Here is a 27,098-nt window from a genome sequence, read left to right as displayed (position 1 = left end):
GCTGAGCCGCCCGCATCGAACTGCAGCTTCCTTCTGCCCCAGGGGCGGGGCGGCTGGGTTTGACCCGCAGCAGAGTCTACAGACGGCAGGGGGACGGCGGGGGGAAGAGGAGTCCCCCGGGAGGGAGGGGTCTCGCTCGCTCTCTCTCCCCATGGCGGGAGGTGGGCAGGGATACTAAGGCGGTGGTGGGGAGAGCAGAGATCCCAGCGCTGCGGGACGCGTGAGTCGCGGGACAGGACGAATCTCCTCCGGCCAGGCGTGGAGGGAGGGGCCTCGCCTCTGGCTAGCAGCAATCCGTACAAAGCCTTGTGCCAGAAGTGAAGGCGACTTTCGGCGGAAATACCCCCGGTGCCCACAGTAAAGATGGCGGAGCAGGAGGTGGTGGGGGCTGCTCTAGCCTCCCGCTTCCAACTCTATGGCTGGGGGGGGGGTCACGTGGTGCTTTTAATCTGGCTGCGCGGGACTCGCCCCGGAGTGAGGCAGCGCGAGGCCGCGGCGGGGACGCGCAGGAGGCCAGGTGACGCCCTTCCCCCACCCGTCCGTCTGGCGTCTGTCTGTCTGAAGGGCCGGGCGCCCGGGGCCGCTTTCCCTAGCAGTGTGTGCTGTCCGTCCGGCTGGGAACCCGGGGGCAGGAGGGCGCCGGGCGGGGTCCCCTGCGTGCCAGGTGCAGGTGGGGGGAGGGGCCTGCTCCGGCGGCCCTTGTGCCCCAGCCGCCCCTTCCCGCGACGGGGGGGCAGCGAGCGCCGGCACCAGCCGCCCACGCGGGGCTGTAGATGGAGGCCGCTACGGGGGGGAGAGGGAGAAGGGGGGGGGGGCGAAGCGCCAGGTCCGAGCCTCCCCCGGTCTGCCCGTGCCTCAGGCGCCCCACCCGTGGACAAGGCCGGGCCCCGGGCCCGCCCCCAGGTCTGGGATTCTCCCCGGGGGCACCCAGCTGGTGTCTGTCTCTGCGGTGGGGTGGCTGGCGCTGCCCAGGCGGGGCGCGTCCCCGGGCCCAATCGACGCTGAGCCCGTGGCCACATCAAAGCCGCCTCTGATTTTTGATGCTGCCTTTTTGTGGGGTGCCCAACTTGACGCTTCGCTCTGCTTCAAAAGGCGCCGAGGATCCAGCCCAAGGTCTTAGGAGCTGTAATGGCTCAGCTGGCCCCTTCTGAAAATCAGCACCAAAGTGCTGAAAGTTGGACAACTAAACATAGCGGCATGCGGGATTAGGGGCTGTTTCCTGAAATCTGTCCCCCGAGTGATTTACCACAGGCCATGCAGCAAGTCAGTGGCAGATCCAGAAACGCAGCCCAGTCCTGACTCACCGCTAAAATGCTGCCTGCATCCCCAAGACTCCTTGATGTGGTGCCAGCTCCATGATTCCTAGTTGCCCGTGGTGGTGGTCACTGTACATGTGCTGCCCGCAAGGTTCTCACTCCAGTCCCCCAAGCCCTGAGATAATTGTATAGCCCTGCTGACTCTTGTTTGTTTTTGTTTGATAGCGGTCACATGATGTATACAAGAAAAAATATATCTAACTATAATAAAAACCAGATATGCCTTTGTCTTCAATCCTCCTCCATGTTTGTATTTGGTTGTTTTTTTGCTGGTGAACTCTTGGGTTTCTTGGTGGTGGCTCTGGGAAGATGTGCATGAGGTGGGAGAGTTAAACTCTAGATTTTTGTATTTTAGTTTTACTTCCAGACACTTAATAGTAGTGGGATTACGATACTTGAGATATCCTGACCTATAATCATAGAACTATCTGTAGTTCATGTTCATGCTTGTGGCCTATTGGCTTATATACTATAAAAGCTATGGGGACATGGTGCCTTGAAAAGTGACAAAGCTTCAGTAAATTCCTTACAAAAGTTAAGATTATTTTAACTTTAAATACAATTTTCTCTAGTCCCAGTGTTTGGAGACTCCAGATGTATGGAGATGTCTGCCATTTAAACAAATTACTTTTTAAAACAGCATTAAATTGGAAATAAAGTACTCCAGGATGTGTCATGCTGAGACGATAACATTTAGCACTTATATAGCACTTGTTCGAAGTGTTGTATAAACATTAACAAATCCTCGTAATTGCTTGTGAGGTAGGGAACTGAACATTATCATCCTCATGTTTACAGAAGGGGAAACTGAGGAAGGGAGATTAAATGATTCCCAAGGTCACACAGCCAGTCTTGTATCAGCACTGGGATTAGGGCTCAGGACTGTTTGAACTATCAACCTATTATTCGCATTGTTTAATACTTTGCTTTTGATGCCCATTCTGAAAACACAAGGGTGCTGTGATGGCACAGCTCAGCATCCATCCTCTGGTGTCTTACTGCTTTAATAAGACACGCAGTCATGTTTCACGGCCATAGCTAGGACCACAGCTCCTTTTGCTGGTTAGCAGTAGGATTTTGCTGTATTAATTACACACACAAACATTTTCAAGCCCCGCCACAGAAATGTAGAACTTGGAAAATTTTCCCGAAGTGCCACAGAATTCCAAGGCAACTAGGCACATGAACATATTTAGCTTAATATTTTACATTTATATAGCAGCTTTCATCCTGAAGGATTTTGTAGTATCCTTTCAAATAGAGAAGGAAAACCATTTGATAGTAATTTAAAGGGAATTCTTTTAGGCCACCGCATAGAGACAGATTGTTTGTCTCTAGCTCCTAACCTACACATTCTGTGCTTCCCTGTGTCCCCGTGTGACATCTTCCTAATTCTTGGCATGGGCTAAACAATCCTAGAATGAACTGCTGACTGTACGATGAGTACCAAAATGCTTTACAAAGTCTAGCGGTGACCCTGAAGTCCTTACTCTGACAAAACTTCCACTCAAGTAAATGTGAGTTTTGTCTGGACAAGCGTGGTGAGATAGAGTTCCGTATACTCACAGCACTATGTACAGGGCAGCCATCTCTGGAGAGGAGGGTTGCAGTTATCCAATGCCCAGCACATGGTGCGACAGTGGGAGGGGAGGGAAAATTCTGGCCATTGACAAAGGTATATTGTGTTGTATTAATTAGAAGTATCAGGCTGGAGGGCATTAGGTTGTTGATAGAAGCCTGTTTTTAGTGTTGCAACACTAAACAGTTAATTTTATTATGTGTACAGGAACCCTGACCTGTTCTCCCATAGCAACCCCACCATAAAAATCCTTCAGATGCTTGTTAAGCACAACAAAAACCAAAGCATAATCATTAAAATACTTAAAATCTAAATATAATTCATTGTGGGAGGTTGTCTTAAGTTTAGCAGAGTGTTTCAGAGGATAAATTATTTGTTAGTCCGTTGCTTGTACTGAAAGTTCCTTTTGGGGGGGAACGTGAGTCAGTTTGCTGTTGGATTGTAGCTAAGGAGCTGTTGTTGAAAAATGTTTGGGGTTTTTTTGTTTTTTTTTGCTTGTTTTAAGACAACACACAGAAAGAGAGAGAAAAGAACAATAAAAAATATATATAGCTGCAGTCTCTATTGCCTGCCGTTCCATTGAACAGGCAGGTGAACCTTGCGCTCTGGATCTCTGAGCTATCTATCTCACTTCCTCAGTCTTGGGACAGCATTTGGAACATGCTTCTTTCTGGGCAATTTCCTTTGCATCAGGGCAGAACTGCTCTATTAGCATGTCTTGCTGGTTATGGCAATGGTGCTGTGGAGTTCAGCTAATCTCAGAGAGGATTAGACAGAATTGCAGGGGGGAAGAGAACAGAGGGGGGAACAAAATTGTCCTGAGTGAGGGGGCAGCAACAACCTTAATTCTGACTTCTGGAGATAATCTAGACTCCAGCAGCAATTGTCTGACATCCTTGCTGGTCTAATTTATGCCCTGGATGTACCAGAGTATTCTGCAGAGGCCACAATCTGCAGGCTGAAGTGATGGCTTTCCATATCCCAAAGATCCCAATAATGCTCTGTGCTCTCTTTCAAACAGTATCTAGAAGAGGCATGATGAACCATCCCTGTGCCCTGACTTTAACCATTCAAGAAAAATCTCCAGTGCCTGAAACATAGGCACCATCTTTTTATTTACTGATGCCATCAGGCTGTTAGGCTAACTTGTGATCTCATAAAAGTCTCTGGACATCATAGCAGCAGTTTCTTTTATCTTAGAAGCACTTGTCCTGAATCATTCTCAAATCTGCTTTGTACTTTCTTTTAATAATTTTGCATATGGTTTACTATGGGTGTTTTTTTACACTTAGTTTCAGCAAGACTCCAGCCCAGTGCATAGACCTCACCATAGCATCTATCCTTATGAAAAATGCTGGAAGATCTTTAACGTTCATAAAGAGCAGACAAGGCGTTTTTTAAGGTTTCATCTGAAAGATCCACAAGCTGTAAATTGTACAGAACTCAATGTATCTACTACAGCAGGACAAAAGATAAGAAGCATCCATTGGGATTTGATCCTTTGTTTCCAGAGCAGACATATGTTAAAGATGAAGATTACCTTATTTATACAATTGTAGCCTTGCCATCTTTATCTCTCTAGTTAATATAAAGGGCTATATAGCTTTGGCACAGGTCTGTTCACCAGTAGGAAAAAAGTGTGTTGTGTGTGAGAGAACATGCTCATCCTGTCTGTAAGTGGAAATTTTTGTAGTCCTGCAATGAAGACTTGTGGATCTGCTACCCTAATAAGCACTAAGAGAAATTGGGGAGAAAAAAATCAGAATCTGGGGATAATTCCACCTCCAGAATGTGTGTGTTAGTAAAGAAGTTTCCAGGATAAAATGAAACTAGGTATTTCCATTAGTACCCTGATAACCATACCATCGCTATGGGAGAGTGTTTTCTGGGGCTCCATTGCAAATAACTAACATGTAGGTCATATAAGGAGGAGGGAAACCCTCTTCTGGTTATGCAGGTTCAGCAGAGAAAGAATGTGAGTTGCATTGGCCATGACAGTTTATGGGTACGTCTGTACATCAAAAGCTATGCATGCACGAGCTTGAATCCAGCTGGAGTGGGCAACAAGAGCAATGGAGATAATGTAGTGCAGGCTTCTGAGCAAGCTAGTGAGCCAAGGATGTATCCAGCATCTCTACCAGGCTTGTACTACCCATGCTAGAGCCCATGCTGTGCTGTCTTTCACTGCTCGTTACCCACAGTAGCTAAATTCAAACTAGCTCAGGTAGGCTAGCCCAGGGCACAGTTTTTGCTTTGTAGATATGTAGGATGGGACAATACCCTATTGAACTACAGAATCAAAAATGCCATAAGCAAAGGTATTTGGGAGAGAAAGGAATAGATTTTTCAAGTAGTCACTTCACACATTTTTCTCATTGACACAGCTTTTCTCTTATCCCAGGTTGAGGAAATAGCTCTGGCCAAGTGAGTTTTGTGGAAATCAAATAAATAGTCATTCCAATATGGCAAATTGAACCTCTCTTGTCAGGTTACCTGTATTCAGATGGTGGGCTCCCCTGAGCACCCCGTTGGCACTTAAAAATGTTGGGTTTTATTATACAAGACCCTCCAAAAGACGACAAGGGATTCCAGTGGTCTGAGCTCTTCAGTTCCAACAGTGTAAAACTGTAAGCACAGCTGGGGAATGACATAATCGCTTCTTCTAAAAGGATTGATCAAGGCAGAGCAACAGCAATGACATTTCTTGACTAAGCATGAAAGAAGAGCTCACTTTTGTATAGAAAGCTAGGAAGAGTTCTCCAGGCCCATTTTATAATGTAGAAAAATAATTAAGGAGTTCTGTGTGGAGAACTGAGCCAGCTAATCACTACCAAAGAGGTGGTTATATTAAAACCAGTGCAGTTGTGGCTAGGGGCTTAAAAGGATGATGGCACCATTTCAGCACAATTGTGTTTGTGTCTGGGGAAAATTATTTCCCCTGCCTTTAGATTGTTCACTGCATTACAAACCTTGTACCCTGCAAAACTCTCCTTAAAGGACGAGACCTGATAACACAACTCCCAATTAATCCTCTCACGTCATAGACAGAAGAAGGTACAATCCCAAAGACTGTTCTGCTGTCCTGAGGTAAGGCATTCTGGCCTTTGAATTAAAAACACATCTTTGCACTTTTGAATATAATAGCTTGGCTTTGTAATGAATGGGTTTCTCTGAGCAAGGGTCTTGTTGATGGATATGGTAAAATACAGTCCCGCTGATGTGCCATTCTGGGATTTATAATTAGGAGACTAAGCCAGTTGGCCCTCTCCTGTCCACACAAAACATTCTCAAATGAGATGTTTTTCTATCTACTAAGAGGGGTTTTGGAGCCTTTGGAAGCCATATACTTTGGTCACCTTCCTGTTTGCTGATAAATAACTGATGGAGCATTGTCTTTTCTGACCACAACTAGTTAGAACTGTACTGCTCGTGACATTGCATTTGAGGATTGCGTAATGAATCCATTGAGCTGTAACATGTTGGCAGAGGGCAGTGCGATGAATCTGCTCAGGTTGAATCTGCTGCTGCTCTTCTAGTTCCGGAGTGGAGAGTGCTGGCTGGGTCAGCCAGGGGGAGAAGGTTGCATGGCAGCTGGGAGGATGGTTGGTAATGTGGGGGAAGAGTCATGCAGGAAGCAGCTGAGGGTGACGGAACTGGGGTTCCTGGAATTGCATGGGCCTGGTTTAAGAATAACCAATTTTGTGTGGATAAGAACATGCACATACACACACACAGACCACACTATACCCAACTCCGGAACAGCCATTTCTCTCCAGCAATAGAAACTGACCTGCTGCAAGGCCACTGAAGCCACCCACTGCTCATCTGGGAGGCAATATTATCCTATCACACCCATCTCCAGAAGGGTTTCGTAGAAAGAATACCAGTTACATAGAGAGAATCAACCAGTTTTCACCGGCTTTCGACCAGTGAGAAACTGAGATGACCTCCGCGTGTCAGAAGACAGGCGTCCAAGGTTACAAAATACTCAGTGTGTATCCCATAAGGCTGTTGCTTTGACTAGGTCAGTCTCTGAAGCTTACTAAAGCACTGATTTCCAGAATTCTGTGAGTTGGAAAAGAATGGCCACCAAGTGCTGGGGCTGCTAGTCCTGTTGTGCCCAGAGACGAGACATCTGGCAGCTGTGGAGACCTAGCAGGAGAGTTAATCTGAGTCTCTGAATTGTCAGACCTGTCATTTAAAGACAGTCTTGCTGATAGGATGATCCATGAGCTAACATTTTGATCTTAATAGAGGATGTCAAAGAAATTGGCAAGGAGGTTCTGCATTCAGTGTAGGATCTCCTAATGGCCTGGGAGTCAGGAGATATGGGTTCTGTTCCCAATTCTGTCAGAAGTCATGTATGAACTTAATTGAGTCCCTTTACTACTTGATGACTTGGCTTCCTCATCTATAAAATAATACCAATTACTATCACAGGGAAGTTGAGGCCTAACTAGTGTTTATACACTGAAAGGCATGGAAGAAGTGGAAAGTATAAATGCCTTTGATTGAGAGGGCAGAAGAGGGTGGTGATAATAAAGCATCACCATGACTTTACTGTTGGTGTGAGCTTGAGAAAAGGAGACTGCCTTTGCCAATTTAGTCTCCATGGACAGGAAATAAATCTGGGCCAAGTCCTGCCATAATGCTGATACCACAATCAGCTCATCGTAGGCTAGCTGCTCTTGGTGAATAGATTTCTGAAGGAAGAAGAGCCTTCAAAACAAGGTGTCTCTTGCTGAGAAGAGAATGGGAAATGTGCATTGCTCCTTAAGCATGTAGTCTTCTGAGGACTGAGTTAAGCAATATGGAAGAGAGAGAGCCTGATTCAGATATCCCAGAAGACTGTCTCACGTTCCATGGTGGTGGTGGGGTACTTTGTCACTAATTGATACCAAAGGATAGGGGGAGCTCATAGCATGCCATGTTGTGAAAATTGCTACATGCTCCTTCTATAGCTCCAGGAGCTCAGCAATGGAGAGGCTCTTTGCTTCTGTTTGCCATTCTCCTCCATGGCAGAGAAGTTGAGGGCTATAGAAGACTCACTGAAAAGTACCCAGCCGATCCAAACTGCCCATCCTTCGCCTTGGCATGGACCTTCTTGTGTATTTATCACAAAAGGATTCCTTTCTTCAGAGGCCTGTTAAAGGTGGGTGTGTCTGAGAGGGAAATCTTAAATGTGGCTGTATTAGAAGTTAAAAATGAAGCATGGGCAGATGCTAAAATAGCCATTCTGAGAAAGCTGAGAAGGACTCTACATGCATTGACTAAAGCTTCTTTCTGATGTTGGTCTACCTCCCATAAATGTGGGAAATTCCTTTTGTTTGGACATCAATCTTCTTGGGGACAAAAACCTGAGGTAGCTACAAACCAGCTTCTCAGCAGTTGTCAAAGGTTTGGGAAAGGGATTGTAAATAATCAGTTAGTAATTGGTCAGGCTGCAGTCCTCCAGTTGCTGATTTATTTATCATTACGTTCCTCTCCTCCCAGTCCGACGTTCCCCTGCAAGTGCTGTTGATTAAGGAGACGAGTGACTTTGTCAGTTGTATTGATCAGAATAAATTACTATCAACTAATTTATGGATCTCGCCAAAGTGCCTTTGAGGTGGTGGACTGTGCTGTATTGTTCAGTAAATTGGGTTGTCAGACAATGTTATTGGTTAGTATACAGTTCTCTCTCACAGCAATATTAGCCAACCTTGTGGAAATGACAAAAATCTCTTCTCCTACCAGTTCACAGAATGTCATGATGGCTGTGAGTAAGAGGGTGATGAGCTCTCTCCCTACCCGTAGTGACTGTAAAAAGGACATCTCAAGTGCTCTATCTTTATTTTCCATCTATGGTTTCTGTAAAGGATAATTACCTTTCTTGGACTTTGAATTTGTTAGTGGCCAGCGATTGCAGGTTGGGCTTGGCATCTGGAGAATTGCTGCTTAGTACAGTCTCCCTCACAATGAGGTTCTGAGGTCAGAAGTTTGCTAGTAATTAGGTTGATTAAGCTTGAGACAGAAGAGCACATAGCTCACTCTTCTGTGGAGATAAGCTGCAAGGTTGACATTGGCAAAAATCAGTTTGCCAGTCAACTAAGAAGATATGACTCATCTTAAAAAAACAAACAAACAAACAAAAAAAACCACATGGGAGCAGAGAGATTTTTAACACATCACCACGTTTGATGATCAGCTTCCACACTTGAAGGATATGACATTTGCAAAAGCAAGAAAACTACTATCTAAGAATCCTCCTAAGTTGAAATGGAAAAGCAACACAGCATTAAAGGGGTGGCATGTGGCTAGGCCTTCATGTTGGAGGGCTCTGATTAGGGTATTTCTTTGCTTTTGTTTTATTGCAATGCTCTGAAATTAGAATTTTCATGTTGAAATTACTACAAAGACTTCTTCGGTTAATAGTAATAACAATACATTTGTCTTGCTGGTGATGGCCTCCTACCCTTTGCTGTTTTTGCAGGTATGTTTTTTGGATCCATTTATTTAGGTTCCTTCTTTTGGTGCCCCTCACTGTGAGTGTTTGAGCATCTCCAAAGCAGAATGACAGCAACGATCCCTCGATCCCTCGTTATGACTTCCCTATGGGCAAGAGGTGGATGGGGCGGTTCTTTTAAACTACTGAATGTAGAAGTGTGGGAACACTGGCACCAGGGTGCAGTTGCAGAAGAGTTTGGAAGAACAAGCGGGTATGGCATTTAGCTGTTAAATTGAGATTGGTGGTTCTTCCATTTGATAGTGAGTACTGTAGTCTGGGTCAGCTGCTGTGAAGTTCTGCCTTCACTGGTAATGAGCCTCCCCACTGTGCTGAAGGAATGGAGCTGTTGTGGGAAGTTTTGGTGTCACAGGGAGAGGCGTCCCTCAAGTAGCTAAGACCCATTCCAGGCAAGACAGAAAACCAGGAGAACAACCTTGAGCTGGACTTGGTTCAGTGGGGAGCCAGTGCAGGGACAAGCGAATCAGGGTAACATGTTCCCAGCAAACCATGCAGCTGAGCAGAAGAGCTGCTGCATTTTGAATTACCATTAGCTTTGTTGTGACTTGGGACTTGCTTCATTCCTAGGCATAGAGAATTGCAGTAGCGGGGAGTAGGTGTTACAAAAACATAGATCATGATGGTCAGATCTGAGTCCAGTCGAATTGGGTGTGCCCTTCTGGCCAGCAGCAGATGAAAGTGGGTGTGTTTCACCCCTGTGTGTGCTGCCCAAGCTCAGTGCAAAGATTCAGAGAACCTCAAGCAGGCTACAGCAACAATCTGATGGCCGATGCGTTTGATACATGCAGCTGTTAAAGAATGAGGGAGTTCCTTCTCCCCCACCAGCATCATTACAGTTTTGTGTAGGCTCAGCTTCAGCCAACCACTGTTCATCCAAGTGCTAATCTCAGGTAGGCAAGGAGAAAGCTGGGAGACTCTGTTATCTCTGTTGGATGTAAAGAATGCATTGAGTTGGGTGTCATCTGAGTACCGCTGGCATGCCAACTCATAGTCTCCCACTAACTGCCACAGTGGATTTTTATAGAGATTAATGGTAGGAAGACCCTAGCCTTGTGCAGCCTCCCCCAAGGGAGAGTCTTCTACAGAGAGGAGTTGCCCATCGTGACCCTGAGAAGAAATGCCTACGCCAGTGCAGGGCATTTCCACCTACTCCTGCTGCCTCTGGGATGTCGAACAGGAAAGTTGAACGATCAACAGTATCAAATGCTCCATGGGAGTCTCCCAGTATGAGTATAGATGTCCTTCCCTGCATCCTGCAACCTGTTTAGCTTCACAAAGAGAAGGTTAATGGCTGACTGGATCACAGTCTGTCAGTAGCTATGTGGGGAACAAAAAATTGATAATGGAGGGCTCTTCAGTCTAGCAGCCAAAGGTCTAACAAGATCCTATGGCTGGAAGTTGAAGCTAGACAAATTCAGACTGGAAATACGGTGTAAATTTTTAACAGTGAGGGTAATTAGCTATTGGAACAATTTACCAAGGGGCATTGTGAATTCTCCATCACTGACAATTTTTAAATCAAGGTTGGGCTTTTCTCTAAAAGACCTGCTCTAGTTCAAACAAGAATTAGTTCAGGGTCGCCCTCTGACCGGTGCTCTGCAGGAGAGCAGGCTAGCTGATCACACTGTCCCTTCCAGCCTGAGAATCTAGGAATCCCTCACTGCCAGAGCTGTTTCCTCTGCTCCCCACTCTGGCCTAGCACGAGCACAGAATGCTGCTGTGATCAGTTCTAAAGCTTGGCACGGCCAGCAGAGCACCAAGGTGCTGCCACTGTGTGGTGTTGAGCCCACTGGTGCAGAGCATTCTGTGGCTGCAGATAAACTCCAGATGGCTCTTGCAGAATGCACAGGGGCCCTGCCATTCTCTGGCCAAGAGAAGCCTCGGAAATGCCATTCCTACATGAAAACAAAGCTTGTTACTGGGTTGGAGCACCGCAGGGGCCCTTAAACCCTGTGCTGAGCTAACCTATCCTGTTAGCTCTTGTAAAGGCCCCTCGCTGGAGATCTGTAGAACCTTGATTCCCATAAAGCTGGTGCTCAGCACGTCACAGGATTGCTCCCCTAGAGGCATGCTGCCTACCTTAGGGTTTGGTCCTGCTCCCAGTTAAATCAATAGAGTTTTGCCACTGACCCTTACTGGAAGCATGATCATGCCTGTAAGTTACATGCTCTTTGGAGCAGTGACCATTGCGGGCTCTGTCCTTACAGAGCCAGCGTTGCTCACCAGGAATCACAGTACCGTCTTCAAGTAGATGTCTGTGCCCACGCATGTAACTCAGGCCTTGTAGTGAGAGGCTGCCTGCTGTGCTATCAGCTGGCATGTACCTCAGGCACAGGAGGGATGGTATGAGAGAGACAGCTGGTGAAACAGACGGGACTGAGCCGCTCGCTGAGGGATGGTGGGTGGACAGTGCAGGGCTGCCCTCGCTTGCGTGGGAGGTCTGTGATCCTTAGAACTCCCCTGCTCACTTACTGTTATCAAACGCTCCCTGTTGTGGTTGCACTCCTCTACAGAACAGCTCATTCACAAAGCACCACAATGGGCTCTAGTTCATGCAGGATTCCACTGGCACTGTCCTGCCTGACCCAGAAACCTTTGATATTTTGTCTGGCAGACTAGTTGTCTGTGCCCTGCCTGGTATTCCCTTGTGAAAGACACTATAGGCTGCCCTTTTCCTGAAAAGCACTACCCGGTCTTCTCCCACCCATTTATGAAGCCAGCCATTACTGAAAACGCTGTTCGCTGGAAGATCCGTCCTCACCCTCTGTGAGCAAGCAATACCTGAAGCCTTCCTTCATCGGATTCCATTCTGCCAGCTGATTCTGCAGCTATGCAGCTTGACATGTGTTAGGATTTCTAGCTGTAGTGCACCCACTGAGAGTGGGAGCTGTACTCTGCAGTTGTGAAACCCTTTGACACCAGTCGCAGGGAGAGCAGAGAGAAGCTGTGAAACCGAGAGCGATCCGACTGTGTTGGGCTGATATATCTGGCAGCTCCTCATGCAGCAGGTAGCTTCTACGACAGTTCCCCGAAGCAATGTACTGGGCTGGGGGAGTTCAGGAATTGTTTTGATTGCATGAGCATACGTGGAGGTGTTGTGCATGCGAATGCTTTGACCTCATTCTTGTCTTTGAAATTATATGGGTTTTTTTCCTCCCACTTCCTTGAAGAAACCCGTTTAAAGAGACATGGAGCTTGAAAGAATCATTCGAGACTCTCTGACATGCTTCATCCAATCCCATATCCCTGCTGCTGATCTCAGGTATGTTCCAGCCTCTCTTTTGAATTTGGACTCTCTGTTCGTCACCCATCTCTCCCTTTTATTAAACTCCAGGTATAACTTTCTAACTTTCATGCATTGTATTCTGCTGCCTCTCAATCCAGATCTCAGGGGTGTATGTAACTTGTCCAAAGTCTGCTAAAATCCTTATACCATCCATAAGTTAGTGTTACTGTGTAGTAGCTGCCAGTGAAACTGGAATAAGGTTATTAATTTCTTATCCAGTAACAAACAGTCTCTCTAGCCCCTTTCATCCTAAAGGGATCCCAAAGTCAAGTGCTTTTCAAACAGCAGACTGATAGACCCATACACAGTTTATATAGCAAGAATTTTGACCACATGTGAAATGCAGCCACCTCTAGGTTGAAGTGCACTGGCTGTTTAGCAGCATGTGGCAGCAGTATGTATGTTTAGGACAGGAAGTGGAGAAGAGTACTATATCCAATAGATTGTTGACCTGTAATTCTGGCTACAGAATGCAATTACCCTTGGAATCTGGTACCCACAGCACCAGAATTAACATGGTCACAAGTGCTCAGGACTTTGGTTGTACATCTCAGCTCAGACATTGTGACTCTAACAGTGCTGCCTTCCTTCCCCCAGCAGCGTACAGGGGCATTAGTTCAGTGCTGAAGGGGGAAGGAAGCCTGTCACAAATTAAACTGCACACATCGTTTTCTGAAGCACCTCAGATTATCTCTGAAAATCTGCCCTACAACTACTGAGCAGGTCCTACCTGGCTTTATTTGAGAGATCCGATCCAATCACAGGCCAGTATGCTGGCCATGAGGCTCTTGTAGCTGCAGCATTGCACTGGGTGGAAGGGCACTAGAGGGGTGAGTACCTGTTAACTCCACTCCCTGAGCTTGTGTTCTCCTTGCCTCCAGCGGGATGGATGACATCATCTTCTCCTACATTGCTAGTGTCCTGGAAGAACTAGGCTCACCAGAATCATCTGAGGAGAACTTTGATATGGACACCTTTGTGGAAATGATGGAGGCTTATATCCCTGGCTTCGCAGAAATCAACAGGTGTGTGTCTCTAATCATCTGGGACATACAAGCCACACTTCAAATACTAGGTCTAAGTGTCTTAGTACCACAGAGCTCAGTTATTGCATCAAGCGGCTCAGTGCTTTGGTTTAAGGACCTTCTGGGCCCAAAACCAGGCAATCATGTACAGAGTCTGACCTTTGCTTGGGTACAGGCAGCAAGCAGGCCCCAGGCCTTCTGAACCCTCAGCATGTTGTACTGCACTTCTTGTGGCATGTGCTGGCTTTACAGGGTCTGTCTTTCTAGATCGGTGGCTTAGCAATATGGTGTTTTGCATAGATTGGGTTGCATGTGGTCAGGAGAGGACTCCAGGAGCAGCTGCCTGCTCCTAAAGACTCTCACAATCTCTCCCAGGTGGGTGGGGAACACTGCACTGATAAAATACAGCGTTTTCAGGGCGGGGGGGGCTTGTAGGTACCTAGGAGAAACTTGTGCTGGAAGATGACAGTGCTTATGCTCCCTATGCCAATCACACTGCAACTGTCTCTTGCAGCGGGAACATCTGTGAAATGATGTTTGCCCTCTCGGAAAGGCTCAGCAAAGCTCGCAGTAAAGGTAAGCGGCTCGAAGGACAGATAGGCACAAGGAGGAGCGTTAGGGATGTGGTTTTAGCCTTAAGTTCTCTGAAGGCTGGGGAGCGTCACAGAACAATGCACGAACTTGCCACGCAAGCTGTGATATTTAGGAGAGTCTCACATGGGAGTCTGAATCGCTTGACTTCTTACCGGATTAAGTCAGTCTTGATAGGATGTGTGGGAGGGTTAGTAGCTTGGAATGCAATTGTTTGTGGCTGAATAGGGGCACTTGTGTGGTGAAATCTGCTTGAACACATCCCTGGGTTGCTGGTGATCCCAACCGCATATAAGGTGAATGCACAGTAAGGGGAAGGCTCCATGTAAAGGACTGTTGAACCGAACGTTTCTAGAGGGGCTTGTTTGTTTTGGAAACAGGATTGGAGCATACCAGATCAAATCCTCCTGCCAAAGCCAGTAAGTTGGGGATTTGTATCTGCATTCCCGTCAGCAGCGCGACTCAAGGGTTACATCACTGGACAGCCTAATTGTACCCGAAAAAGTCTGCTGGACTCTCTGTCACTTGGAGTCTGTAATTCGAGATGGGATGTCTTTCTGAAGGAACTGCTCTAGCCCACCCAGGAGTTAGGGGCTGGCTGCAGGAATTGCTGGGTGAGGCTCTCTGGCCTGTGCTGTGTAGGAGGGCAGATCAGATGACCATAATGGTCCCTGCTGGCCTTACAATCTGTGAATCAGCTGGATCAATGCATGAAAGCAGAGCAGTAGATTTCTGCCTGAGCACAGACATGTAAATCTCTGGGGGTGGATCCCAGCAGGGCAAAGGGGTCCACATTTTGTCCAACTGAAGCATCACTGGCATCTTATCAGGAGCCAAAAGGCCCCGCTTAATAAAGCAGATGGCCCACCCTCATCCACACTGGAGAGCAGCCCACAGCCTATCGATACCATAACAATACACAGCACGGCTACAGCACCCTCCAATCTACAATCTCAACGTGCCTCACATGTTCCAGTGTGAAGCAGGGAAGTATCATCCCCACTTTGCAGATAGGGAAACGAGGCATTTAGCATCTAAATGACTTCCCCTCATGTCACACACAAGGGGTCTGTGTTAGAGCTGGGAGAAAAGATTCCCAGTCCTGTGTATTAACCACAAGGCTATCATCCATCCCCCAGTACAATGCTGGCTTCATCAAAATAGCCTGGCTGCAACGCATGCTGGGTCTTACAACATACAGAAACCTGGCCTGTATGTGAATTAATTCCCAGACAAAAATCTACATTAAGATTGAGAGTACTTACCAGTCACTTAATGAAACACATTCCAGGGATGGTGTAATTTATCCCAACTCCAGCACTACAAACCCTGGAAATTCATGGTTAAGATTTCACTTAAAAGAAATCCGAACATGTTAAGGTTTGGAAACACAGTTAAGGCACTCAAATAACCTTCACTCTGTCCTGAGCAAAGCCATATGAACAAAGCGACAGCAGTACCTGGTGGGCAGTAGTAGGAGAGCATTGGTTTCCAGCCAGTCACGAAGGAAGGAGTTTGTGTTGGCATACGGCACAGTAGCCACCTTGTCCTTTCCATAACAAAAAGTACATGTAGCTTTAATCTTTACAGGGCTTCTCATAAACGTGTCTCTTTTAGAAAACGTTTGCCAAAAGGCCATGGAGAGCGTGAACAGATCCCCTGCTGAAGAGCTGAGCCAGAGTGATGAGCAGGGGGCAGGAGCTTCTGATGAGAGGAGGCTGCATATACCATCAGAAGGAGCTATTGGTCAGGTACTGGGATCTGTCCCTATGTTGCCATAGAGAACTAGATGTGGGTCGGACAGAGTTCATGCCATAGGTTACCACAGGTGTCTGGACATGTTCTGGCTCTGGAGGGGTCTATGTGGTGCAGGCTGCCAGAAGCAATATTATCTCAAGATGTGATTTCACCATCTCACACAAGCTGAGCAGGGTCTAGTCAGGTCTTGGATAGGAGACCTCCAAGGAAAACTTAGATATTGCCAGAAGCGGGGTGGGCATTCCACAGCTGGTGCTCTTCCTGCTGAATCAGCACTGAGCCAGCCCTGCAGCTATAGGATGATGCGCTACTTGATTTAGATGGCTTCTGACTGCTTGTAATGAAAGATCCCACAGGACTTTTCACAAAGGATAGTAGTAGAAGGCAAATTCCAACCCACTGCTGCATTCTGCATCCCTAAATTCCCTCCAGAGTTTTAATTTATTATCTCCATTTCCTGTCCTATACTATCATGCAGCTTCCATTTTCCATCTGACAGGTGGCTGCATTTCAGTGGTAGGTGCAGTGATTCCTGACGAGTTTGCAGAATTTGTTCATAACCTTTGTACTGTGCCTTGGGTCCATGCTGGATAAAAAAACATTGATTAAATACGGGCTGTCACCTTAAGGCCCTTACCTCCACCCCCTCTAGGACTTTCAATACTGTGCAGCTAAGGGCCAAGCCAGCATTTACTCACCGGGGCTCATCAGCTGTGGTCCAGTTGTAGAGAGCATCATTCTGCTAGTAACCCCACCTAGGAGCACTTCCCTGCACACTACCCCCTATGCTAGGGATAGAACATGCATACTGATGCCCTCTTCTTGCTCTGTGATTCAATCACTGTTTGCCAGTTGCTTCATAGAAAATGATATTGCTGCACTTCAGTATCTCAGCTGCTGCGGTACCATGCTATGCTTAACCCATCCCTCCACTGGCTGTGACTCCATATGGTGGGAGTGTCAGTGGTACAGGTAAATGGGCCAGTTTCCAGCATGTGTCTCCCCGGGGGATGGATGTGCAGCGGCACAGTAGGCAGATAAGCCAATCCCCAAAGCCCTACCTTGAACTGCAGGCCAATCGTATCCAGAATCCTTGCTGCTGTGTGTGCGGGCAGGACCTACAAAGAGGCAGGCCCATAACCAGTGCCACAGCTGCAGGGGTGAGGCTTGCACCTGCCCTGTGAACAGACTCAGTTCAATTGCAGCTGAGGAGAAACATCTGGCTTACTGGAAACCAGTTTTCCTGACCTTAAGCGTCCAGCCCCTTGCTGACCTCCAAACTCAGCTTTCCAAACTGTCTTTCCCTGACCAGGGAGCAGGAGAGGACCTGAAGGATGGGGTGGAGCTGCTCCTGGAGATGTTCCCGACCTGCACCCTCAGCCAGGCTCAGAAGGCACTGGCCATGGCGCTGGGAAACCTGGAGGAGGCAGTGCAGTTAATGGTGGAGGAGAAGGTGGAAGCTGGCCCACTGGGTGCTAACGTGAAGGTATTGTGGCAGCACCAGGCCAAGCAGCATAGGGGATTGGAGGAAAGTGTCCACAAATACAGCAGGGCATTACCCAAGCTGACACATGGCTCTTTACCTCTGAAAGTGTCTGTGGGGATCTTCCACATACCCATAGCAAATGGAAGAGGTCAGCAGATCCTCAACGTGTGAGCAGAGCAGTGAGATCCCACTGAGCTTGCTCCTCCAAGGGACTCCAGGTACAGGCTCTCCAGCCTGCTGTGCTGCCCGAAGAGATGTTGTGCCACAGGCATTCTCCTCCCGTGTTTCTGCAGCCACGCTAACGCCAACTGGCCGGCAGCCAGGGGTGGCTTCTCCACACTGGGGCTAGCTACCAGGATGGAATTGTACATGCTGATTGCTTTGTAGCTCACGCACATCATTTCCTCCTCTCTAATCCAGGAACTGGCCAGGCCCTGCCGAGCGCCCAAACAAGAAGAGCTCAAGCGATTTATCTTACAGAAGTAAGTAACAAGCAGTGAGGATCTGCTCTCAGGTCCTTGTTTCAAGGGCAAGAACAGGCTCTGGCGAGGGACTTGGGGAAACTGTCACAGATGGACCTTGCCCACCCGGGCTACCCTGCCAAATAGACCTATCCAAGAGCTTTGGTGGGTGCTGCCCAGCGAATGGACCATTGGTAAGGGGAGGATTCTGGCATGCCCGGGCCATGGCTAAACTTGAAATGCAGATCCACTCAGAGAAGGGACTGTGAACTCTGCACGGGGTTTCCCCATGATTCTTACAGCCACGTCCTGCTGAGACAACCCTAAAGATGATACCTGTTGTTGAAGCTGCAGACTCGACCTGCCCATCTGAGAACTGCCCCTCCAGGCTCGTTCTTTCTGCCTCCCCACATCATCCCCCATTGATGACTCCTACTGGAATCCAGCTGTGGGGGTGTGAGCAAGGTAGAACAGAATCCAGCTCATTCTCCCAGAGCAGTGCTGTCTCTGAAAGGCCAATCTAGTTCTAGCCATTCTACTACAGGCGTGGCTTGAAGATGGCGAGGGAGCAGACGTGTTGAGTAAAAAGGTGCCATTTAGTCACATTTCTGCTAACCTCACTTTAATGATGGCTTTGGCAAAATCCTGTACTTATAACACAAATCAAGCAGGTGCAGAGAACAGACTTCTAGCTGGAAATACTCAGGAGCAGCTATACTAGCTAGGCAGGAAATGATCAAGGCTGGCTGCGCTATCACATAGTTGTATTGGCTCTATAGTGGTAACAAGAGTAAAGAACTCATCAGTACAATGAGCAAATATTTGTGCCCTGTGCATCTCAGTCAGATGTGGAGCAAGGTGAAGCTTTCCCCCCCCAAACAAAACCCTTTACTAAAATATTATAATACATGAAGTTTTGAAGGGGAGTCGTCACCTCTGAGAGAAGTAGCTACTTCAGCACTGTGCTACCAGCAACCCACTGAATGGCGCTTGCTTTCGTGTCCTTCTCAAAGATGCTGCCTGCCCACAGAGATTGAAATGTAGCACACCTACTTCCTAAAATAGACCAGAACTTGGATCTTCCATCTCTGAGCAACTCCTGATAATACCAGTGTTATGGCCCCAGATCCTCACATGTAAATAGACACCTCAGCACCTAAATATTTTTGAGGATCTGGGCCTACCGGAGCAGACTGAGTAGCCAGTCTGCACTGGGGTACATGTCACAGCCTGGGATGTTAGCTGGCTCTGCAGGATCCCCTCCCTTGGAAGGATAGCACCTCCTCCCTCCCACTGTTACACTGGGGATGAGTTGGGGACTCCCAGCTGTAACCTGGGCTTGAAGCAGAGTGCAGTACATGTTGTGAGGTCACACTGAAAACACAGGAGGGTGGGGGTAAGGAAACAGGATGCGACTAACCCGCTCTCGTCACAGCATTGTGTGCGTTGCAGCTTTCACTAATCCCTGTCTGTGTTTCAGATACATGATGGTGGACAGCGAGGAGGATCAGAAAACACACAGGCCACTGCCACCAAAGGAGGTGAGGAGAGCCACAGTCAGCATGTCTTTGGCTATAGCAGGGTCTAACTACAGGTCAGCAGCAGTCAGAATCTGCCACAGTAAAGGCCCCTTCATCGAGCCTTTGGCTAGAGGGAAGGGGGAACTGATCCAACCAAAAGAGGTGTAAGATGGGCAGAGGGGCTGTCACTATTTACTACTCCAGCCTAATGCTGCATTTCCCCAAGAAGGTGTATGTATGCATCAGTGGATTAATCTTGCTTTCTTATCAAGTCTTTGACCCCACATTCTCCAGACCCTCAGCTCAGCTAGTCCTGCTCTTAAAGCATCTGTTCATGTCAATTCCACCTGCTGTGCACACCTGCCCAGGCCTGCCCCCTCTCCCAGGGCTGCTGTCACTACCCACTTTGCATCCATTTCACTTCCTTTGTAGGCTCCCAAGAAACTGATCCGCTACATTGACAACCAGGTGGTGAGCACAAAGGGAGAAAGGTACAAAGACATTAAGAAGCCAGAGAGTGAGGAGATGAAGAAAACTTACATCAGCCTCAAAGCCGCCAGGAAATATAAATTCCACTGAGGGACTTTCCCACCAAGGCACTGCCCTCTACCTTGCTTCCTCGGGCACGGAGGGACAAACCTGGGGAATGGGGGGTGAGAAGGGCCTTCTCTACACTCCACTAACTGGAACTAACCAACCCCTGGGAGCCAGGATGCTGCAGTCAGCCTTCATTTTAATGTGATGCCATGCAGGAGGCTTTTTACACAAACATGCTGTTTGTGGAACTGTCCCTCTGGAGCCCCAGGAGCCTGCTGTGGCCATGATGAAATTTGGCCAACATCACTGCTGTCTGTGTGGTGGGACCCTCTGCTGTTCCTGGCACTGAGATTTTTATAGTAACTTGTAGCTTGTGTAGTCACAGCAGCCTTTTTAAACCTGTGTGTAATGGTGTTCTATTGAGGGTGAGTTAGTAAAGATGACGTGACTCAGTGGGATTCAGCCAGAGCCTGTCTGCTGCTGGGAAGGACCACACAGACCCTCAGGGTTGGTTGTAGGCTCAAACTGTGCTCGCCTCTCTGCCACACTCCCCACCGGAGCCTGAGATTATTGCCTGCCATCCAGCTAACTGCAGCTCCTTTCATACCTTGAACACAAAGTGATCACGAAGGCTTAGGCTAGAAACTAGGCCTGCTATTGTGAGTTCCCCATACCTCTGCCCACCCAATTCCTGCCTGACCTGCCACACCCCTGTAACCTGCAAACCCTGCTATTCCTCTTGCTGCTATAGCCGTAGTGGAACTTGAATAGAAGTCACCAGTCATGAGCAATGTGACAGACCTGCTGAAGTCTTGCTACCCTGCTGACCAAAATCAGTTGTGAATGGAGTTCCTCAGCAGTGACAATCTGCCCCCTGCATTACAGAACCCACAGGGGCCTGACTCTTCTCACTGACGTGGAAGGGGGTAAGATCAGAACCATGCCAGGGCTAGTGTCATTTTCCCTTAGGGCTACATCTGCACTGGAGCTAGGGTTGTGATTCCCAGCTCGCAAAGACCCAGGCCAGGTCTCAGCAAGCCAGCATGCTAAAACCATAGCGGTGTAGGTGTGGTAGCACAAGCAGCAGTGGGGGTGGGGGGGCACAGTCTAGCTGCCCCATATACCTGCCTGCTCAGGGTGACTCGCCTTTGCCCCTACTTCTGGGAGATGGCCCATCCCAAGGGAACAGACAAGGTAGTTCCATCATGCTCTAGCTTTCATGGAGATGCTCTTCGCCCCAGCTCAGCAGGCCCTGTTGTTTCTAGGAGGAGATCTCAGCACTTCCCCTTTGCTGACAGTGCAGCGGTGATCTGGTTTATTCTGGATAGTTCTGCAGCCAGTCCATGGCCACAGCTGCACAGCATTCTCCAGCTTTCTGTATAGCCACAGCCCAGCACGCTGGGCTTATAGAAATTTTAAATATTGCTTAAATAATATATCCCATTTACCAGCCGGCCTGGTGCAGCCGGGACACGTTCAGCACCACAGTGCTACTGAGAGGGACTCCTGCTTTTCACACCACTGCAAAGGAACTCTGCTTCCCCCCAGCCAGGAGGCGTTGAGGGAGCCCCATTACAAACACACCAGTGGCTAAAGAGCACCAAGGGTTGAGGGCAGTGAGAGCCCCCTTAGGGCCAGCCACATTGATGGGTCCCTCGGAGCACTTCAGCAGTAATGTCAGAGGCCAGCTGGGCTCTCTGCCCCCTGAGCAGAAGCCTTCCCTTGCCTCTAGATCTGCAGGTTAATGAAGGGGGCGAATCCAACCCCATCCTGCAGAAGAACAAGAGCCCTCTGCAGCGGCAGCTCCACATCCAGCTCCACCCCGCGGCCACGCAGGACGCTCAGGCTGGACTCGGCCACGTTGTGACAGTGTTTCACCTTCAGTGAGCGCAGCTTGGTGCAGTACTCGCCCAGGACCCTGCCAAGAGAGAGCAGACGCTGGAGGCCACAGCTCTTGCTCCCGGCACCCCCCACACTGTTACTGGAAGGCCCTGGAGTGAGTCTGTGTTACACACAGGATCCCTGGCCTGCAGGAGGAGGGCCTTGCCTTGGCATAGAGCACATGCAGGCAAGCTGGAAGGAGATGGTAATCTGGTGACCAATTTGATCCCAGATCCTTCTCCATAGCATTCCAGAGACCTTACTGAAGCCAAGCCCCCCTCCGTCACATCTAGCATCTTCGCTGTCCTCTAAGGCAGTTCATTTGTTCCGGCCCTGGCAGCGGCGGGGAATTCGGCGGCGGCGTGGTTTCGCAGCGGCGGCAGCGTTCTGTGGGGGGGGGGCAGTGACTGCCGCCGAAACTCTTCCGCCGTTTGCCCCTTTTCGGCGGCGGGGGGACTTTGGCGTCGGGCACTGCCCCATGCCCCACACAGAACCCCGCCGCCGCTGAATTCTCCCCCGCTGCCAGGGCCACCATCAGGCCCTTGATAGAAAAAAGGTTCCCCATCCCTGCTCTAAGGCTTACCAGCAGCCCAGAGCTCTCACTGCTTCCTGCACTGCAGGAGTGCACCTGGAAGAGACCCTACCTCCCTTCTTTCTCTCCAATCCCCCCCGGGGGTGCCCACCCTGCCTGCATAGTTAAGCACCCTGGGTACCTAATGGAGTCGTTCTTGACCCGCAGACACCCCGTGAGGTCCAGGTGCTCCAGCCCAGGGCAGCACTTGGCAATCTCCTCAACCGCCGTGTCGCCCACGTTAGCATTGACGGCCAGTGAGAGGGACTTCAGTCGGCTACACTTCTGCGCCAGGTAGCAGATGGCTTCGTCCTTCAGCTGGCGACAGGCTGTCAGGTCCACGGACTCCAGTCCCTTGCAGTGATCAGCCAAGCTGCGCAGAGAGAGGCTGTCCACCCACTCGCAGTGCGCCAGGGAGAGACACCGCAGGTGGGGGCAGCTCAGTGAGGTGGCCACCAGGGCATGCCGGCTCAGCTGCAGGCAGCCACTGAGCTTGATCTCCTGCAGGTGGTGGTTCTGGCCAATCACAGGCAGCAGCTCTTTGTCAGTCAGCCAATCAGAGCAGTTCTGGAGCGCCAGCTGTTGCAGGACCTGGTTGTCTTTCAGAAGGTTACAGAAAGCAGCTTTGGGGATGAGAGGGCCGACCTGTGTGAGGGGACAGAGACCTCCAGCATTTCAACACTGCCCTGGCTCTTCGATTCTCTCCCCCACCTGTCTCTTCCTTGCACAAGAGACATTAAAGAGTCAAGAGCCAGAAGAGACCTAGGTCACCAAATCCACCCCCTGCCAGAGTTATAGCACTTCTCCCACTTCAGTGGCCCAAGTGATGGGGCTTCCACAGCTTCCCTCAGGAGACTATTCCACAGAATGAGAATTCTTGCTATCAAGAAGTTATCCTGGCTCTTCAACCCAAAGTTGCCTCTTAATGCCATTGCATTGCTTCTCTTTCTACATCCTGCCTCTCTAAATTCTCCAGCTGTACATAGTTGTAGGCAGTTCTGTCCCTCTCAGTCAGTGCTAGGGCAAGCAACACAGATTTTCCTCTTTTTTTAAACTTTCCCAGCCAGTCACTCCTTCCACTCTGAGTTCCATTCAGTCTTTCCTAAGCTGTGCAAGTCCCTGTGTGGACACACTTATTTTGAATAACAGTGATTCAAGTGAATTTAGCTTCAGTGGGTAACAAACAGAATTTAACTAAATCCACTTGAGCCACTGCTATTTCATAATAAGCAAGTCCACTGAGCTTGCGTTGGTTTTAATTTAATTGTAACTGGTTTAACATGCACCTCTTCCTATTTCTGTGCAGGTTTGTGTGTAGACCAGCTCTTCACTTAGGCCCAACCTACAGTTTCTTGCATTTCCTACTCACCAGGAAAAGCCACCCCTGCAGCTCCCCATATCACCGTCACAGTAGGGCTGGAAGAATTCTTGGCTTGGGGGGGCTGGACACCCCTGGGCACATCATATTCCACACACAGCTGCATGCATCATCGGCTCCAGCCCCCAAACCCAATATACCTAGGCAGAACAGTCTTTTTTATTCCCAGCCTAGGTCTGCTGTGCTCCCCCTGCTAGTGCTTGGATAGGGCATGGGAGGGGCTTCTGATTTCATCATTCCTGTCAGCCTAATGATCTGTTATTAATAAATAAATCTGCTCATTGCAAACTTGAATCACTCCTCCACAGTGATGTCAGCCTCTGGAAGCAGGGGGGAAGGGGAGCCATTAACCAGAGCAAAGAATCTGAAGGTGAATTGTCTGTCTCCTCCCCCCCACCTAGCCTGAGTTTCCCATTGGCGGCTCTGGCTTAGCTTCACATACATCATTCCTCTCCCCAGCACAGACCTGGCCCATACCTGGCTAGAGTCAAAGCAGCGCATGTTGGCCAGGTACAGCTGGATGAGAAACTGGAATGGCTTGCTGACTCTCTGCAGGGTCAGGAGCTCTCGCAGCGGCAGGTGGCAGAGAATGTGTGGCACCAGGATGTCCTCCCAGGGCAAGTCCAGGAGGTGTCCCCTGAAGGAAAAGCAAAGGCTGGTGAGCCAGTCATTAGACTCTGGGGAGCCAGTTCATGTTTCTAGCAAAAGCCCAACCTGCTTCTCAGCAGTGGCTGGGCAGCAGCCACCCAACATGCCCAGGGAACAACCTGCCAGAAGAAGAAACTAGTCGCTAGAGGGCTGCCGTTACCGGACTCGACAACTCGCTTTCCAGCTCTGGGCTGGATTTGCTCCCGGGGAAGCTTCCCAGGGGACCTCAGACTTGCTTCCACTCCAGTCAAGTCCTCCTACATTCTGGCTGTCAAACAGGCCACCCGATTCTCAGCTGCTGGACAGGCGTTCTTGTGCAGCAGCCCGAGGCAAACTACACCCAGCTGGCCTGTTTCCCTCCGATTCTGTCCCACACCCAACCCCTTCCACTCAGGGTGTAACCAGGTGGGAGATCTGCTGGAGGTGAGGGAGGGCAGCCTGCTGTGTTACATGTAAAAGGGGGATGGGCTGTCATACAGGCCCTGGTACTAGCAGAGCTTAGCATCCCCCAAAGAGGCAGAGAGTGTACAAGAAACATTGTACAGCAGAAGCAGCCTCCATGGGGGAAAGTACAACATTTTCTGGTTAAAGTTTTCTCAGTACTTTTTTTTTTTCTAAAGGGAAGTTAAAACTTGGAGCAGGGGCTAGATTTCAGTGCGTTAAAAGGCAGAGCCAGAGCGCCAACCTCCCCATGGCTGTGAGGTGGTGACTCATTCAGAGCACTTCTCTGTAAACCAATTCCAGCATCCACGTACAAGGTAATTGTAGGGTCACTTCCTCCCAGAGCCCATAAACCCCAGCCGCCCATCCAGCTGTGTCAGCCGTGCCCACGCCGCTACCCGCCCAGCCCCGAGCCTCCAACCCAGGGAAAGCCACAGAGGGCGGGTTACCCTGCAGAGGAAACTTAGCTGGGTGGGCACCAGTGCTGGGGGTTGGCAACGGGGGAGGGAGCCTTCCACCGCTAGGCACCAGCCCCTCTCCAGCAGCGGTCAGCGATGAGCCCGCGCCTGCCCCACAGCTGCGAGGGAGCCTGGCTCAGAGCAGGCGGGGGGGATCCGGAGCACAGCGCCCGGCAGGGAAACGGGGGCCCCTGCTCGCAGCGCCGGCTCCCATGCACGGGTGAAACAGCACGGCAGGGGCTGGGCCCGAAATAGTCTCTAGGAGCGCCGCCCCCTGGCCGGGCACAGCTGCCGGTACCTGGGGCAGGTCTGGGTCTCCCCTGGCGGCTCCATGGGGCGCTGCTCTATCTGCTCTGGTGGACTCTGGGCTCCGCGCCGCCAGCTGAGCCCTGCCTGCCGGCGCGCGACGCTCACCCCGCCCCCACCGATGGCGTGCGAATGATGTCGAGCGTCTGCTAACTACGTCATCCACCACTACCTCGCTCAGCGGGGCGGAAATGTGGGTGGCCCCTTCGACAGACCAACTCAATCGAGTGCCGCAGCGTTGATCGTCCGAGCCTCTAACGTGTCCGGTAGGACCCGCGGACCCGGAGAGGAACGGTCCGGCCTAGGCCTGGCGCGGGTCCAGTCGCCGGGCGGGACAGAGAGACTGAACTCACCCGTCTTCCGAGGCCTGACCGGGATGGGGCCGCGGCGGAGTCCAGTCACTAGGGTTGGGGGCAGAGACTGTGTGTACCGGCCTTAGGGGCTGTAGCCTGTCTGGGGCTGAGAGCTTGGCCAACCTCCCCAGCTAAGGGGCCCACCTGTTGGGTGATGTGCCTAAGTGTCGTGTTTTGATAAGGTTATCAAGATTACCAGAGACAAACGGCCTCCTAAATCACAGGAGCGGTTTGAAGGGTGCTTTAAGGCACTAAGGCGATTCGTATATATCCCTTTTTAAGACAGAGTGTAAGGCTTGGAAATGTTAACTTAGAAAACCTAGCAAACTTCCCAGAAAAATTTGACAGGCTTACTCAGATTCTTAACCATTTAATAGCCTTTATTTATTAACTAGGAACAATTATAGAAACAGATGGTTACAAACTACTTAAATTGAATCTTTCTTTTACTGATTCATTTTTTATATAATTACAAACAACAAAAATTGAATACAATGATTAAATTCTAGACAACACTTACTAATACAGCAACTAGTAACTTAAATTATTTTACTACAAATCTTATTCCCTTATTCTATTACAAACTTAATTATTTTAACAATTACAGTCATAATCACTCCTGGAATACAGATGGATATTCATATTCACTACTTACCACATACAGAGATGAACTCAGCTGCAGCAAAACAAAAGATATTTTATGACCTGGTCTTTTTATTTAGAGCTCTATTTTTTATCCAGGTGGAACATCTATCATATTCACACCCAGGTTATTTTCATCTAGGTGGAACCTCTATTGTATTCGCACCTAGGGTATTTTCATCCAGGTGGAACCACTATCGTATTCGCACCCAGGTTATCATCCACAGGACAAGTCCCAACAGGTTATCAGCCCAATTACAATGGGCTGGAGAGAGGCAGGATGACTGATCAGACCCTTTTGCAGGCACGATTCTGGTGTGCCTCTTGGGGAGGCTTGGTGATCCTCACAACAAGAC

General features: G+C 49.3%; 2 protein-coding genes across 5 annotated transcripts; one reads left to right on the top strand and one right to left on the bottom strand.

Moving 5' to 3' along the window:
- Positions 1-498: 498 nt before the first annotated feature.
- Positions 499-22,316, top strand: CUEDC2 (CUE domain containing 2). 3 transcript variants are annotated; one of them, XM_067537325.1, is made up of 9 exons: positions 499-517; positions 12,571-12,662; positions 13,568-13,711; positions 14,226-14,287; positions 15,920-16,053; positions 17,373-17,546; positions 17,967-18,028; positions 19,488-19,548; positions 19,960-22,316. In XM_067537325.1, the coding sequence occupies exons 2-9, from the start codon at positions 12,589-12,591 to the stop codon at positions 20,104-20,106; spliced, it is 858 nt and encodes a 285-aa protein (XP_067393426.1). In that variant the 5' UTR covers positions 499-517; positions 12,571-12,588; the 3' UTR covers positions 20,107-22,316. The 3 variants fall into 3 exon arrangements, with proteins under 3 accessions (XP_067393426.1, XP_067393435.1, XP_067393382.1); XM_067537281.1 differs by lacking the exon at positions 499-517 and adding an exon at positions 9,553-9,593; XM_067537334.1 differs by lacking the exons at positions 499-517; positions 17,373-17,546 and adding an exon at positions 8,811-9,593.
- FBXL15 (F-box and leucine rich repeat protein 15) lies at positions 18,509-25,811 on the bottom strand. 2 transcript variants are annotated; one of them, XM_067537077.1, is made up of 4 exons: positions 25,740-25,811; positions 24,372-24,531; positions 22,659-23,161; positions 18,509-21,982 (listed from the first exon to the last, which is right to left on the bottom strand). In XM_067537077.1, exons 1-4 carry the CDS (start codon positions 25,772-25,774, stop codon positions 21,793-21,795), a joined length of 888 nt encoding a protein of 295 aa, XP_067393178.1. In that variant the 5' UTR covers positions 25,775-25,811; the 3' UTR covers positions 18,509-21,792. The 2 variants fall into 2 exon arrangements, with proteins under 2 accessions (XP_067393178.1, XP_067393264.1); XM_067537163.1 differs by having other exon boundaries at positions 25,433-25,776.
- Positions 25,812-27,098: the final 1,287 nt, after the last annotated feature.

The sequence above is a fragment of the Emydura macquarii genome, unplaced genomic scaffold, assembly GCF_026122565.2.
Source record: "Emydura macquarii macquarii isolate MOO-44397 ecotype Brisbane River unplaced genomic scaffold, CSIRO-AGI_Emac_v2 contig_67, whole genome shotgun sequence".
NCBI classification, from domain to species: domain Eukaryota; kingdom Metazoa; phylum Chordata; order Testudines; family Chelidae; genus Emydura; species Emydura macquarii.
Note: the sequence above shows the minus strand (reverse complement) of the source record. Positions and strands in the feature narration are given on the sequence as shown.

Bases quoted from the DNA above. Each gene is read 5' to 3' on its own strand.
- CUEDC2 (XM_067537325.1), top strand. From the start codon at position 12,589: ATGGAGCTTGAAAGAATCATTCGAGACTCTCTGACATGCTTCATCCAA. The intron at 12,663-13,567 runs GTATGTTCCAGC...CCTTGCCTCCAG, and splicing joins ATCCCTGCTGCTGATCTCAG to CGGGATGGATGACATCATCT. The intron at 14,288-15,919 runs GTAAGCGGCTCG...TGTCTCTTTTAG, and splicing joins CAGCAAAGCTCGCAGTAAAG to AAAACGTTTGCCAAAAGGCC.
- FBXL15 (XM_067537077.1), bottom strand. From the start codon at position 25,774: ATGGAGCCGCCAGGGGAGACCCAGACCTGCCCCAG. The intron at 24,532-25,739 runs GTACCGGCAGCT...CTTTTCCTTCAG, and splicing joins GAGACCCAGACCTGCCCCAG to GGGACACCTCCTGGACTTGC. The intron at 23,162-24,371 runs GTATGGGCCAGG...CCCCTCACACAG, and splicing joins GCTGCTTTGACTCTAGCCAG to GTCGGCCCTCTCATCCCCAA.